This window comes from Sinocyclocheilus grahami, unplaced genomic scaffold, assembly GCF_001515645.1.
Source record: "Sinocyclocheilus grahami isolate Dianchi unplaced genomic scaffold, SAMN03320097.WGS_v1.1 scaffold203.1, whole genome shotgun sequence".
NCBI classification, from domain to species: Eukaryota; Metazoa; Chordata; class Actinopteri; order Cypriniformes; family Cyprinidae; genus Sinocyclocheilus; species Sinocyclocheilus grahami.
In genome coordinates, this window is record NW_015505382.1 from 619,280 (window position 1) to 632,201 (window position 12,922).

The window sequence follows — 12,922 nt, forward strand, 5'->3', positions numbered from 1 at the left end:
TTCAGCTGTGTGCCGTTTCATTTACAGGTGAATCCATACACAAAAGAAGAGGGAAGAACAATAGAATAGACTACAGGAAAAAATGTACATTTCTATTTCACGGGATTACTTAAAAATGTGATGACAATCACACTGAATAGATTTACTGTTTAAAGAATAAGGACACTGTTATATAGTAAAAACAACAACAACATATTTAACACTTTTTTTTTTAAATGTGCTTCTCTTTTTCAAAAGGAAATTATGGATAATTCCTGCTTGATCTTGTGACAAATTGTGTATTTGCATGTTCCTGGTGTGAATGTGTTTTAAAATGAGCAGGACTTTATAGTAATGTGGCTGAATATTTAAGATATTGAAAATTTGAATAGGCCTAACAACTGAATGTGTTTGAATTGTGATACCAGCAGAGGGCAACCAAATGTAACTGCATTTACAAGAACATTTTGTTAAAACATTTTTAAGGTAAAATGTATTAGTGACATGGGTTTGTTTACACGTTATGATGATCTTAACAAATCTGCTTTACATAGGCTACCATTACTGATTTTTACACATGTAATTATTATGTAGCCTATATAATGATGTAATAATTAAACTTAATTTACTTTCTTCCCCCCCACAATTTTCAATGAAATGGGTGGAAGGGAATGATGAGGGTGGGTATAAAATAATTTAGTAAAAATAAATGCATGTACAAAATTCAAACTGATTTCCATAAATTTCACAAATCATCTTACTGTTACATCTAATGGAGGAAGTTATAACAAAAGCATTCTTTGTACTTGGTATTGATTTACACAGTTTAAAGATAACTATAGATTGAATAATTATATATTCAACCTTAATTTGTAGCAGATAAATGTGGGGAAATTATATCAAAGTCTATTGAACTGTTGTGAGAACAGTTTGATAGTAAAGTATGTGAAACTTGACTGATCTTTTCACCAACATAATCTCAATAAAGGCCTAATGATTTAAAGGCTTTCTCAGACCTCTCCCTTATAATGTCTCAGTAAATTATACATGTAATATAAGAAGATAGAACTAGAGCAGGGATCCTCAAATCTGGCCCATGAGATCCACTTTCCTGCAGAGTTTAGCTCTAACCCTAATCAAACACACCTGAGCATGCTAATCAATGTCTTCAGAATCATTCGAAAAGGGTTTGATCAGGGTTGGAGCTAAACTCTGCAGCGCATTGGACCTCCAGGGTAAGATTTGAGGAACCCTGAACTAGAGGGACGCACTGTTAGTGCTGAACAGGCGTGGAAAACAGTTGGCGATGCTTTACAGTTTCTGACTGGGGAGGAGGAGATTTGTCTTCATCCAGCATTGGATCTCTGCACACAACAGACCTCTACATACCACCGCCCTCTAAAACCTACAAATACAATACTTCAAACGAATGCCTCGACTTTTAATGAGTGCAATTTGACCAAAAAGGAAGAAGAGATGTGATAAAGTAAACTACAATTGCTGTTGCATCCATGAAGAAAATCCCAGCTGGCTGTAAACGGGTAAGAGCTCCAGATATGGCTTAAGCATTAAGTTTATGATTTGTTTAGCCAATTTTTTTTACATTTTTAATATGACTAATTTAAGTGTGTATGTGATTAGCTTTGTTAATCAGTAACCATTACTGCAAAATAAATTCACTAATTCTACTTTTAAAACGATAGATTGCACTTGTAATTTAAGCTTAAAACAAGATCTGCTTCCCGTAATTATTGCTGTTTATAAAGGCTTACATAATTGTTTTTGTAATTGAATGCATTACAAAATCTAACATAAAACAATGTATGTGCATGTCTCTATTATGAAGTAATTTGAAATAATCCCCAGTCTGGTGTTCACCCTCGGCGCCTTTGTCCTTTAAACCCATTCATTGGCTCCGGGTCCATATCCACATGCATGTTTATGAGTTCTGAGGCTAAGATCCAGACACCAGATGCCATGACACTATCATTTCTGAATGTTTCATATGTCTCACTCCACCCACTTGGACCACTTTCTTCCCATCAGGCAAATCTGAGAGTCCTGAGAAAGAGTAGGCTACTCCCTTCTGTTGTACAGATGTGTCTAGGGTAACCATTAAGAGCACATCTGTTCAGCTCTACAGCGCTGTCGAAGTGAGTCCAGCTACATTTTAATTGCTAAATATGATCTCTGAAAGCATGCAGTATAAGATGTTAAATGCCATAGTCAGTTAATAATTAATAGTCAAACAGTGCATTGATTAAAATATGGTCGGATGGATTTGGGCCAGTAGAATGAGTAGTTTTTGAAACCACTTTAAAACTGTGCAGTCATTCTTACACTGTTATGTACTTGGGTTTTATGACTTTGACTGATTTAAATGCAGCTGTGCTCTGTGTCTTTTGTTGGTCAACCACAATGTTTATAATCTTGGGAGTTCTTCCTTCTAACATGCCAAGACACCTGCAACAAACTAAATGTCAACAAATGCTACATGTCACATTAGTGATAAACTAGTATATTAAAATATGCATTATTGTATCCACACGTACAAAGTCAAACTCTCTACTGAAGTGCAGCGGCTCAATGGCTGGCAAAGAAATGAAGAACAGAGGTGGTAAATGTCTGAAGGAAGTTCATACAGTTACTGAAGCTCTGAAGACCCTCTACCGGCAAAAACTGCTCCCGCTGGAGAAGTATTATGACTTCTCCGATTTCCACTCATCAGGCCTTGAAGATGCAGATTTTGACAACAAGCCCATGATACTAGTGGTGGGTCAGTGCTCTACAGGCAAGACCACTTTTATCAGGTGAAAATTGCTATAATGGCATCTAGCTTCAGAACAGTATACACAATAAGTGCTGTACAAATAAATTAACTTCAAAAGTTTGTTACATGTCAATTAATTGACTACATAAAATTAAAAGCATACTAGCATTATACAGTGGTGGCCAAAATTATTAGAACACTAGTATTTTCAACAGGTAAAAATGGTTTTGAGTCAGTTATTTCTATATTTGTGACCCTGGACCACAAAACTGGTCTTAAGTGGCAATTTTTTAAAAGCTTTCCATTGATGGTTTGTTAGGATGGGACAATATTTGGCCGAGATACAACTATTTGAATATATGGAATCTGAGGGTGCAAAAAAAAAAATGGAGAAAATCGCCTTTAAAGTTGTCCAAATGAAGTCCTTAGCAATGCATATTACTAATCAAAAATGAAGTTTTGATATATTTACGGTAGGGAATTTACAAAATATATTCATGGAACATGATCTTTACTTAATATCCTAATAATTTTTAGCACAAAAGGAAAAATCTATAATTTTGACCCATACAGTGTATTTTTGGCTATTGCTACAAATATCCCCGTGCAACCTAAGACTGGTTTTGTGCTCCAGGGTCACATTTTGCTGTAGTGTGTCAGTAGGAAATATCAGTTTACATGTCTAAACATTCATTTTGCCAAAGACTCCTTGTGCAAACAAAAATCTCACTGGATTATTACATTTAATGACAAAATGAATGTTTGGAAATGTAAACTGATATTTTCTACTGACACACTACAGCAAAAGATAGAAAATACTAGTGTTCTAATAATTTTGGCCACCCCTGTAATCATAATAGCATTAAGATTAATTTCACATCTGTATCCAGGTAATCTGTAATCTCTCAAGAAATGTCTGGGTCATGTTTCACCCTAATTTGTCTCTTATGTGTGGCAGATATCTTCTTGAACAAGAGTATCCAGGAAGCCGTATAGGCCCAGAGCCCACAACTGACAGTTTTACTGCCATAATGCATGGAGAGATTGAGGGAATTATTCATGGCAATGCTTTAACTGTTGATCCCAACAAGCCTTTCCGCAAACTCAGCCCTTTTGGAACAACCTTCCTCAATCGGTGAGAGACAGAAGCAATAACGCAATAAGAAATACAAATCACAGGGGGAGAAGTATGTTGAATTTGGACTGAAAGAGTCAAAATGAATCCGCCAGCAGAAATAACTCCTGTGAAAGGGTGGACATAGCCAAGAGAGGGAAACATTAGCTAATGCATAATTATTTGGCTCAGCTGACTGCATCCCTTTAAGAAAAACATCTGTGGATGGGTTTTTCCCATGTTATGTCAGTTTTTAAAGATACTGAATTTGCATGAAACTTTTTCAGATTCCAGTGTGTGCATCTGCCCAACCAAGTCCTGGAGAGTATCAGCATCATTGACACACCAGGGATCCTGTCTGTGGCCAAACGCAAAATGAGCAGAGGTACAAAGTGTCATAAACAGTGCTGGAAGCAGCTAATTAAGAAATAAAACGACTTGCATGCATATCATAATATGCAACCTTAGCCTTCTTTTATACTTAATGTGTAAGTACATTCAATAAAACATATTTGGCGTCTGTGGTTCCACAAAGAACCTTTAACATCCATGGAACCTTTTAAAAGGTTCTTTATAGTGGAAACGGTAATTCAGATTATTAAAATTCTTCTATGGCATCACTGCAAAAAACCCCTTTGGAACCTTTTGTTTTTAAGAGTGTGAAAAAGTGGATTTGAATTTCTTCTCACTGATGTCACCCTTAAAAGACTGCAGTGCCCTTTTGGTGCGCGGTATGTGACACTAAAGTGTCTCATATATCTGATCCAACACCTGTGAATTTCTTCAACATCTTATTCTTCTTTCAGGGTATGACTTTCCATTGGTCATCCGTTGGTTTGCAGAGCATGTTGACCGCATCATCCTCTTGTGTGATGCACACAAACTAGAGATCTCTGATGAGTTTTCACACACCATAATGGCATTGCGAGGCAATGAGGACAAGCTCAGAGTGGTGCTCAACAAGGCTGACATGGTGGACTCCCAGGAGCTGATGCGAGTCTATGGCGCACTCATGTGGTCACTCGGCAAGGTGTTCTGCACACCAGAGGTTCTGAGGGTCTACATTGGCTCCTTTTGGTCCTCTCCAATGCGTATGACAGACAATCGAAAACTGTTTGAGCAAGAAGAGGAAGACCTTTTTGCAGACATTCAGAACCTGCCACGAAATTCTGCACTGAGAAAACTCAATGATCTGGTGAAGCGAGCACGACTTGTGAGGGTGAGGACCATTGTGCTTTCCACTCTTGATTTGGTTCCATGAAATCACAAGTGAACTTCAGTAACTATTAAACCATGTCCGTTAGTTTTGAGGTCATCTAAATGTTAGTGTATTCAGAAACGTTGACAAAGTTGTCATTGTCTTTCTCTTCTAGGACAAAAATAAATAAATAATTGCGACACATCAACATTCAACAACAGTCTTTCTCTTCTAGGAAAATGAATCAAAAATAATTTTGACACGTCTACATACCACCTACTTTGACTACTGATATAAAGTAGCAAATCATGATGTGACTTCAAACTAAACTTTATTAGCTTTTTGAATTAAAAATGGAACCTCCTGTTTCAAATAAAGCAAACTGGGAACAGATATTCATCAATGTTTGTATGTGAATAAAAGTATAAATTAAATCTGTTTACCATATACAGAAAATGTATATCCTTACATATCTTACATATCTCTACATATCTTTAAATATCTTCATTTGTTGTTTCGAAGATAAACTAAAGTCTTATGGGTTTTGAATGACATGAGGGTGAGTAAATGACAGAATTTTAATTTTTCCATCTCTTATTTAATATGCTGTATCTCTACTACTGTACACAATATGTGCTTTTATTTGAGAATGCAAGTGGTACATTCAATAAAAAATATTTGGCGTCTGTGGTTCCACAAAGAACCTTTAACATCCATGGAACCTTTTAAAAGGTTCTTTATAGTGGAAACGGTAATTCAGATTATTAAAATTCTTCTATGGCATCACTGCAAAAAAACCCTTTGGAACCTTTTGTTTTTAAGAGTGTGAAAAAGTGGATTTGAATTTCTTCTCACTGATGTCACCCTTAAAAGACTGCAGTGCCCTTTGGTGCGCGGTATGTGACACTAAAGTGTCTCATATATCTGATCCAACACCTGTGAATTTCTTCAACATCTTATTCTTCTTTCAGGGTATGACTTTCCATTGGTCATCCGTTGGTTTGCAGAGCATGTTGACCGCATCATCCTCTTGTGTGATGCACACAAACTAGAGATCTCTGATGAGTTTTCACACACCATAATGGCATTGCGAGGCAATGAGGACAAGCTCAGAGTGGTGCTCAACAAGGCTGACATGGTGGACTCCCAGGAGCTGATGCGAGTCTATGGCGCACTCATGTGGTCACTCGGCAAGGTGTTCTGCACACCAGAGGTTCTGAGGGTCTACATTGGCTCCTTTTGGTCCTCTCCAATGCGTATGACAGACAATCGAAAACTGTTTGAGCAAGAAGAGGAAGACCTTTTTGCAGACATTCAGAACCTGCCACGAAATTCTGCACTGAGAAAACTCAATGATCTGGTGAAGCGAGCACGACTTGTGAGGGTGAGGACCATTGTGCTTTCCACTCTTGATTTGGTTCCATGAAATCACAAGTGAACTTCAGTAACTATTAAACCATGTCCGTTAGTTTTGAGGTCATCTAAATGTTAATGTATTCAGAAACGTTGACAAAGTTGTCATTGTATAGTCTTTCTCTTCTAGGAAAATGAATCAAAAATAATTTTGACACGTCTACATACCACCTACTTTGACTACTGATATAAAGTAGCAAATCATGATGTGACTTCAAACTAAACTTTATTAGCTTTTTGAATTAAAAATGGAACCTCCTGTTTCAAATAAAGCAAACTGGGAACAGATATTCATCAATGTTTGTATGTGAATAAAAGTATAAATTAAATCTGTTTACCATATACAGAAAATGTATATCCTTACATATCTTACATATCTCTACATATCTTTAAATATCTTCATTTGTTGTTTCGAAGATAAACTAAAGTCTTATGGGTTTTGAATGACATGAGGGTGAGTAAATGACAGAATTTTAATTTTTCCATCTCTTATTTAATATGCTGTATCTCTACTACTGTACACAATATGTGCTTTTATTTGAGAATGCAAGTGTGATTCTCTTGAAGGTCACATGAGTATGACAGACAATCGAAAACTGTTTGAGCAAGAAGAGGAAGACCTTTTTGCAGACATTCAGAACCTGCCACGAAATTCTGCACTGAGAAAACTCAATGATCTGGTGAAGCGAGCACGACTTGTGAGGGTGAGGACCATTGTGCTTTCCACTCTTGATTTGGTTCCATGAAATCACAAGTGAACTTCAGTAACTATTAAACCATGTCCGTTAGTTTTGAGGTCATCTAAATGTTAGTGTATTCAGAAACGTTGACAAAGTTGTCATTGTCTTTCTCTTCTAGGACAAAAATAAATAAATAATTGCGACACATCAACATTCAACAACAGTCTTTCTCTTCTAGGAAAATGAATCAAAAATAATTTTGACACGTCTACATACCACCTACTTTGACTACTGATATAAAGTAGCAAATCATGATGTGACTTCAAACTAAACTTTATTAGCTTTTTGAATTAAAAATGGAACCTCCTGTTTCAAATAAAGCAAACTGGGAACAGATATTCATCAATGTTTGTATGTGAATAAAAGTATAAATTAAATCTGTTTACCATATACAGAAAATGTATATCCTTACATATCTTACATATCTCTACATATCTTTAAATATCTTCATTTGTTGTTTCGAAGATAAACTAAAGTCTTATGGGTTTTGAATGACATGAGGGTGAGTAAATGACAGAATTTTAATTTTTCCATCTCTTATTTAATATGCTGTATCTCTACTACTGTACACAATATGTGCTTTTATTTGAGAATGCAAGTGTGATTCTCTTGAAGGTCACAAGATATGAAATGTGTGAAAGGTTTCTTTTTGAGAAAACAAAATACACTTTGTGACTAATGTAGTAGCTGTGATTGAAATCGGTCTGCATCCACCTGCTTGTTTTGTTTCAGTCAGTTGATATAGTCCTACTAAATAATTAATCTGGCTTCTCTTATTTCTTTTCTTCACCCACAGGCCCATACTTATATCATTAGCTCTCTAAAAGAAGAAATGCCTTTAGTTTTCTGCAGAGAAAAGAAGAAGAGAGATCTAATCTATGACCTTCCTATCATCTATTCAAGAATCCAACAGAGATCTCAGATTTCACCTGGCGATTTTCCAGATTGTGCCAAGATGCAGGTGTCCAGATACTTTACAATCAAGCATGCCCATTGTGAAATGCATTTTCTGCCACTATGTGCATGAGAGTTCAAATTGAGCAAACATATATGATATCTGTCTGATAAGCATCTTAATTCTTACATCCCACACAGGAGCGACTCATGAGTCATGACTTCAAGTTTAAAGCCCTCAAGCCTAAACTCTTAGCAGGGCTGGATGAGCTCCTAAACGCAGACATAGCCAAGCTAATGCCACTTCTGCGCCAAGAAGAAGAAGAAACAGCTGACCGACTTTTAGTGCAAGGAGGACTTTTTCTAGGGTCACAAAGGGGACCTTTTATTGTGGGCAACCCATTTAATCACTATGGATCCAATGGAGAAAGTGATCATGTCTCAGATGAAGAATGGGTGGTATCAAAAGATAAACCAAAGTATGATGAGATCTTTTACAACCTCTCGCCTCATGAGGGAAAGCTGAGTGGGTCTAAAGTGAAGGGCTGGATGATGAGCACTCATCTGCCTAGCTCAGTTCTAGGACGAATCTGGAAGCTCGCAGATGTGGACCATGATGGCATGTTAGACGATGAAGAGTTTGCTTTGGCTGGCCATCTCATTGAGGTAAAGTTGGAGGGCTTTGGGCTCCCTCATGAGCTACCTGCGCAACTGGTGCCACCATCCAAAAGATTGCGCAAGAACTCCGGCACAGAGATTAGAGACAATAATGATTAGCCTGCATATCTTAATGTTTATGATGACAGTGTTTATTCAACATTTAAGTCATTAATAATATTAAACGAATGTATTCACTCATATAATACCTAAAATCACTTATTGCTTGCAAAGTTTGGATGTATAAATCCTCCATAGACAGAAAAAATCTCAAAAGACAAGTTGTTTTGATGGTTCAGATTGCCCAAGGGTTGAGAACAGCTTGTTCTGTGAAACCTGTTTGGCTGCAGAAACGCCCTCGGGACTGTTGCTATGAGGCACACGAATGTCAACACTTAAAAGTGCCTTATGGCATTTCAAATACTATTTGTCAAGTGAAATTTTGTTTGTTCAAAAAATTGTTGATCAATAAGTAATTAAACTTATATGGTAGAGCTCTTTGTGTGTTCATGACCTGTAGCAAAATATTTTCGGTAACACTTTAGAATAATGGTCCGTTGTTAACAAGTAACTATGCAGGAAATAATAGGAAGTACTACATTAACACTTAACTTAATACTATTAACTAATAGAGAAGCAAGATTAACTAAGCAGTAAGTAGTAGCAAATTTAGGACAAAGGTGGTTGCTTATTAGATATTTGATAATTACTAAAAAAAAATATCCTCATTGAGAACTACTTGCGAACTATGACCAGTTAATAAAGAATAACCAATTAATTACTAATCACAACAGTAACGTCTTAAAAGTGAACAATGGGGTTCTTTGTGGAAACTAATTTATGAATATGATATCCCCCAAATAAGTTGGCTACAGGTTGAAATTGTGACTACTACTCTTACCAAAGGATGGATGTTCTCTGTTTATTTCAAACAAAAACATAAAATAATAATACAAATAATTAATTTAAAAATGTTAATAATTAGGAAGTGATTGAATTAGTTCACAATTATGAGCTCTAGTGTGTGTCAGTTCAGTATGTCTCCGACTCCAAAAGATCTGTACCTTTAGTGACAGTAGGCTGGGGAGGACTTTTCTTGAATATAAAATATAAATAATGATGTTCTCTTGACAAAAACAATTCACATCCTTAATCATGGCATCGACTGCATTTATATTGTGTTAAGCACAAAACCGCATATTCCAGATTACAGAGTCTGGTAAAATATCACTAGTGAATTTAATAAGTTATTTAACATATTTTATATCTGACATACTGTACAGTCATACATTTGTGTGAAGCACTAGGGATATTTTACCAGTAGGTCTTTTGGAGTGGGATACATTGATACATATTGAACTGAGACGAAGCAGAGATCATAATTGTGAACCAATTCAATCATGAGCTTGTCAGCATCACTTCTTAATTATTAACATTTTTAAGTGAATTTTTATTATTATTCTATGTTTAAGTTTGAACATCCGTCCTTTGGTAAGAGTAGTAGTCACAATTTTAAAATGTAGCCGACTTATTTGGGGGATATCAAATTCATAAATTAGTTTCCACAAATAACCCAATTGTTCACTTTTAAGACGTTACTGTTGTGATTAGTAATTAATTGGTTATTCTTTATTAACTGGTCATAGTTCACAAGTAGTTCTCAATGAGGATATTTTTGTTTAATAATGATCAAATATCTAATAAGGAACTACCTTTGTCATAAATTTGCTACTAACTGCTTAGTTAATCTTGCTTCTCTATTAGTTAATAGTATTAAGTTAAGTGTTAATGTAGTACTACCTATTACTTCCTGCATAGTTACTTGTTAACAACGGACCATTGTTCTAAAGTGTTACCATATTTTTTTTTAGCATATTGTGGGATGTTACTTTGTAGAGGCTGTATATTATTATATGTAATAATGACTGACAACTATAACATGTACAACAGATCTATTCAGGAAACCTATGAACTGATGAATATCAATATTTCCATATAAGGATATATATATATTATATTATATATTCCATATAATATTTCAATATAAGTTCATTTACTGCAGAATAAAATGTCAAGTCCTAAACTGCCTGTTAAGAAAATGACCGGCTGATTGCAAACAAACTGTAAACTGACATAATTGTGTAACTTTACTGAAAATGCCTTTGTTTGGTAAACACTCTTAGCTACAGGGGGGTGTACCGGAAGTACATAAAATCTCTCGAGGGGTGCGCCACTTGCCCCGCCTCAAATCTTTCATAACAGTCCAGGAAACAGCATTAAAATATTTTCCAGAACCGAAAGCAATTCGCCCAGTTCAGCGTCTGCACTCGCCACAACACAACCACCGCTTGATCCAGTCAAGAACCGCAGCGACTGTCAGCAACATGACCGTCAAAGTTCGTATCATTTACTGGTAGGTCATTGTGCTGTGTATTTCGACTCGCTGTTGAGGCTAAATTCAGCTATTCGCCTTTTAATGTTTTTAAGAATCCAAATGACTGACTTAAACTACACGCCAAAATTGAACTTTTTCGAAAAAACAAAAAACTAAATCTATTAACAGATTAAAGCTTTTAATTTTTGTCAGGCAACAATCACGACAAGCACAGGCAGCGTTGCTGTTGTTGTTCTGGTTGCTCACGAACACCCGTGCGTTTCTGTTTAGCAGCATTGTTCAGTTGAATTGTTTGGTTTCCAGCATAGATTTAATCTTTTCTCTTTACATGTTCGCGAGCCATGTCTTGTAGATTACAAGATTGGATTCAGGAAGGTTACTGTAAATAAATGCATTCCTCATTCACTGGATCTCTCTTTTCACGAAAAGTCCCATAGGTTAAAAACATGCATAGTTGCATAGTTACCATGCAAATGACTGTTTGTCCAATGAGGTGAATGTTATTTAAATAATTGTGTGTGTGTGTGTGTGTGTGTCATCTCCTAGTGGTGGATGAGGGTACAGGCCCAAGGTAAGTTTTATTTACTCACATTATCAACACAGAACATAACATAACTTGTGGGAGAATCTTGTCCAGCTATATGTCTCTTCTGTTTTGCGAACAGTTCACCAAACTCAAGACGTTGCTTGAGGATGAATTCCCAGGCGAACTTGAGATCGTATGTGTTTTTGATGATTGTCATTTGTTTATAATGTTGTCATTTTGAAAACAAAAACTGTATTGTTAAATGTGAATGTACGGAAGCTCAACGTATTTTCTTATAATTATGTTTCTAATTTTATCATCATTTCCCATCCTCAGACCGGTGAGGGCACACCCTCAACCACAGGCTGGTTTGAGGTGGAGGTAAACAACAAGTTGGTGCACTCAAAAAAGGTAAGAGTGAATCTTCTTTCACTGTTTTTACTTTCAAAGATCACAGTTTTATATATTGCACTTACCATAATGTGGCAGATGTTGCCTTCATACGGTTTCTCACTTAGATTTCACTTGTTTGTTCTATTTATAAACGGTTCTATTTCATTCTTTCTGACCGCCAGAGGCAGTGCTTCACACTGAATGTTATCTCATCGCAGATGCACAGGTCGAGTCTAATACAAACATAGTCCTTCGTGGCCAGGATGACTCGGGGGTCCTCCCCTATTTAACCCCCTGACTTCCTGCAGACTGCCCCTGTAATCTTCTCGCGTGCATGTATTACAGGTCAGAAAATATTAAAGGGGTCATATGATGCTTTTTTAAAGATCATTATTTTGTGTATTTGGTGTAACAGAATATGTTGAGTGTTGACATGCTTTAATATTCAAAAAACACATTATTTTTCAAATACTGTACATTATTGTAGGTCCTCTATGCCCCGCCTCTCTCAAACGCTTCGTTTTCTACAAAGTCCCTCCTTCTGACAAGCGCAGTCTGCTCTGATTGGCCAGCTGACCCAGTGCATTGTGATTGGCCGAACACCGCAAGCACTCGTCGGAAATGTAACGCCCCTTACCATAATCGCGAGCTTCATCTTTCAAAATAAATGCAAAGACAGCCCGAAAGGGGAACAGAGTCGCGTAACAGACACCGTGATGAAGCTGGTATTTGTGCAGTACACAAGCCACGGTTAAGACGGCTGACTCCACTGTGATCTCTCTCTCTCTCTCTCTCTCTCTCTCTCTCTCTCTCTCTCGCGCACGCACACACACACACACACAC

The 12,922-nt window shown here is 36.6% G+C and overlaps 1 protein-coding gene and 1 pseudogene across 1 annotated transcript; both read left to right on the top strand.

Moving 5' to 3' along the window:
- Positions 1-1,294: 1,294 nt before the first annotated feature.
- ehd2a (EH-domain containing 2a) lies at positions 1,295-9,290 on the top strand. The gene is made up of 8 exons (XM_016285888.1): positions 1,295-1,520; positions 2,026-2,132; positions 2,536-2,789; positions 3,708-3,884; positions 4,151-4,248; positions 4,670-5,082; positions 8,011-8,175; positions 8,310-9,290. The coding sequence occupies exons 3-8, from the start codon at positions 2,566-2,568 to the stop codon at positions 8,883-8,885; spliced, it is 1,653 nt and encodes a 550-aa protein (XP_016141374.1). The 5' UTR covers positions 1,295-1,520; positions 2,026-2,132; positions 2,536-2,565; the 3' UTR covers positions 8,886-9,290.
- A 1,727-nt stretch (positions 9,291-11,017) lies between these two features.
- Positions 11,018-12,922, top strand: part of LOC107595481 (selenoprotein W-like) — a 4,268-nt pseudogene continuing 2,363 nt past the window's right edge.

What these genes read in the sequence shown, in the direction of transcription:
- ehd2a (XM_016285888.1), top strand. Translation starts at nt 2,566, where the DNA reads ATGGCTGGCAAAGAAATGAAGAACAGAGGTGGTAAATGTCTGAAGGAA. An exon ending in GGCAAGACCACTTTTATCAG is followed by an intron (nt 2,790 to 3,707) that starts GTGAAAATTGCT and finishes TATGTGTGGCAG; the next exon opens with ATATCTTCTTGAACAAGAGT. An exon ending in CAAACGCAAAATGAGCAGAG is followed by an intron (nt 4,249 to 4,669) that starts GTACAAAGTGTC and finishes TTCTTCTTTCAG; the next exon opens with GGTATGACTTTCCATTGGTC.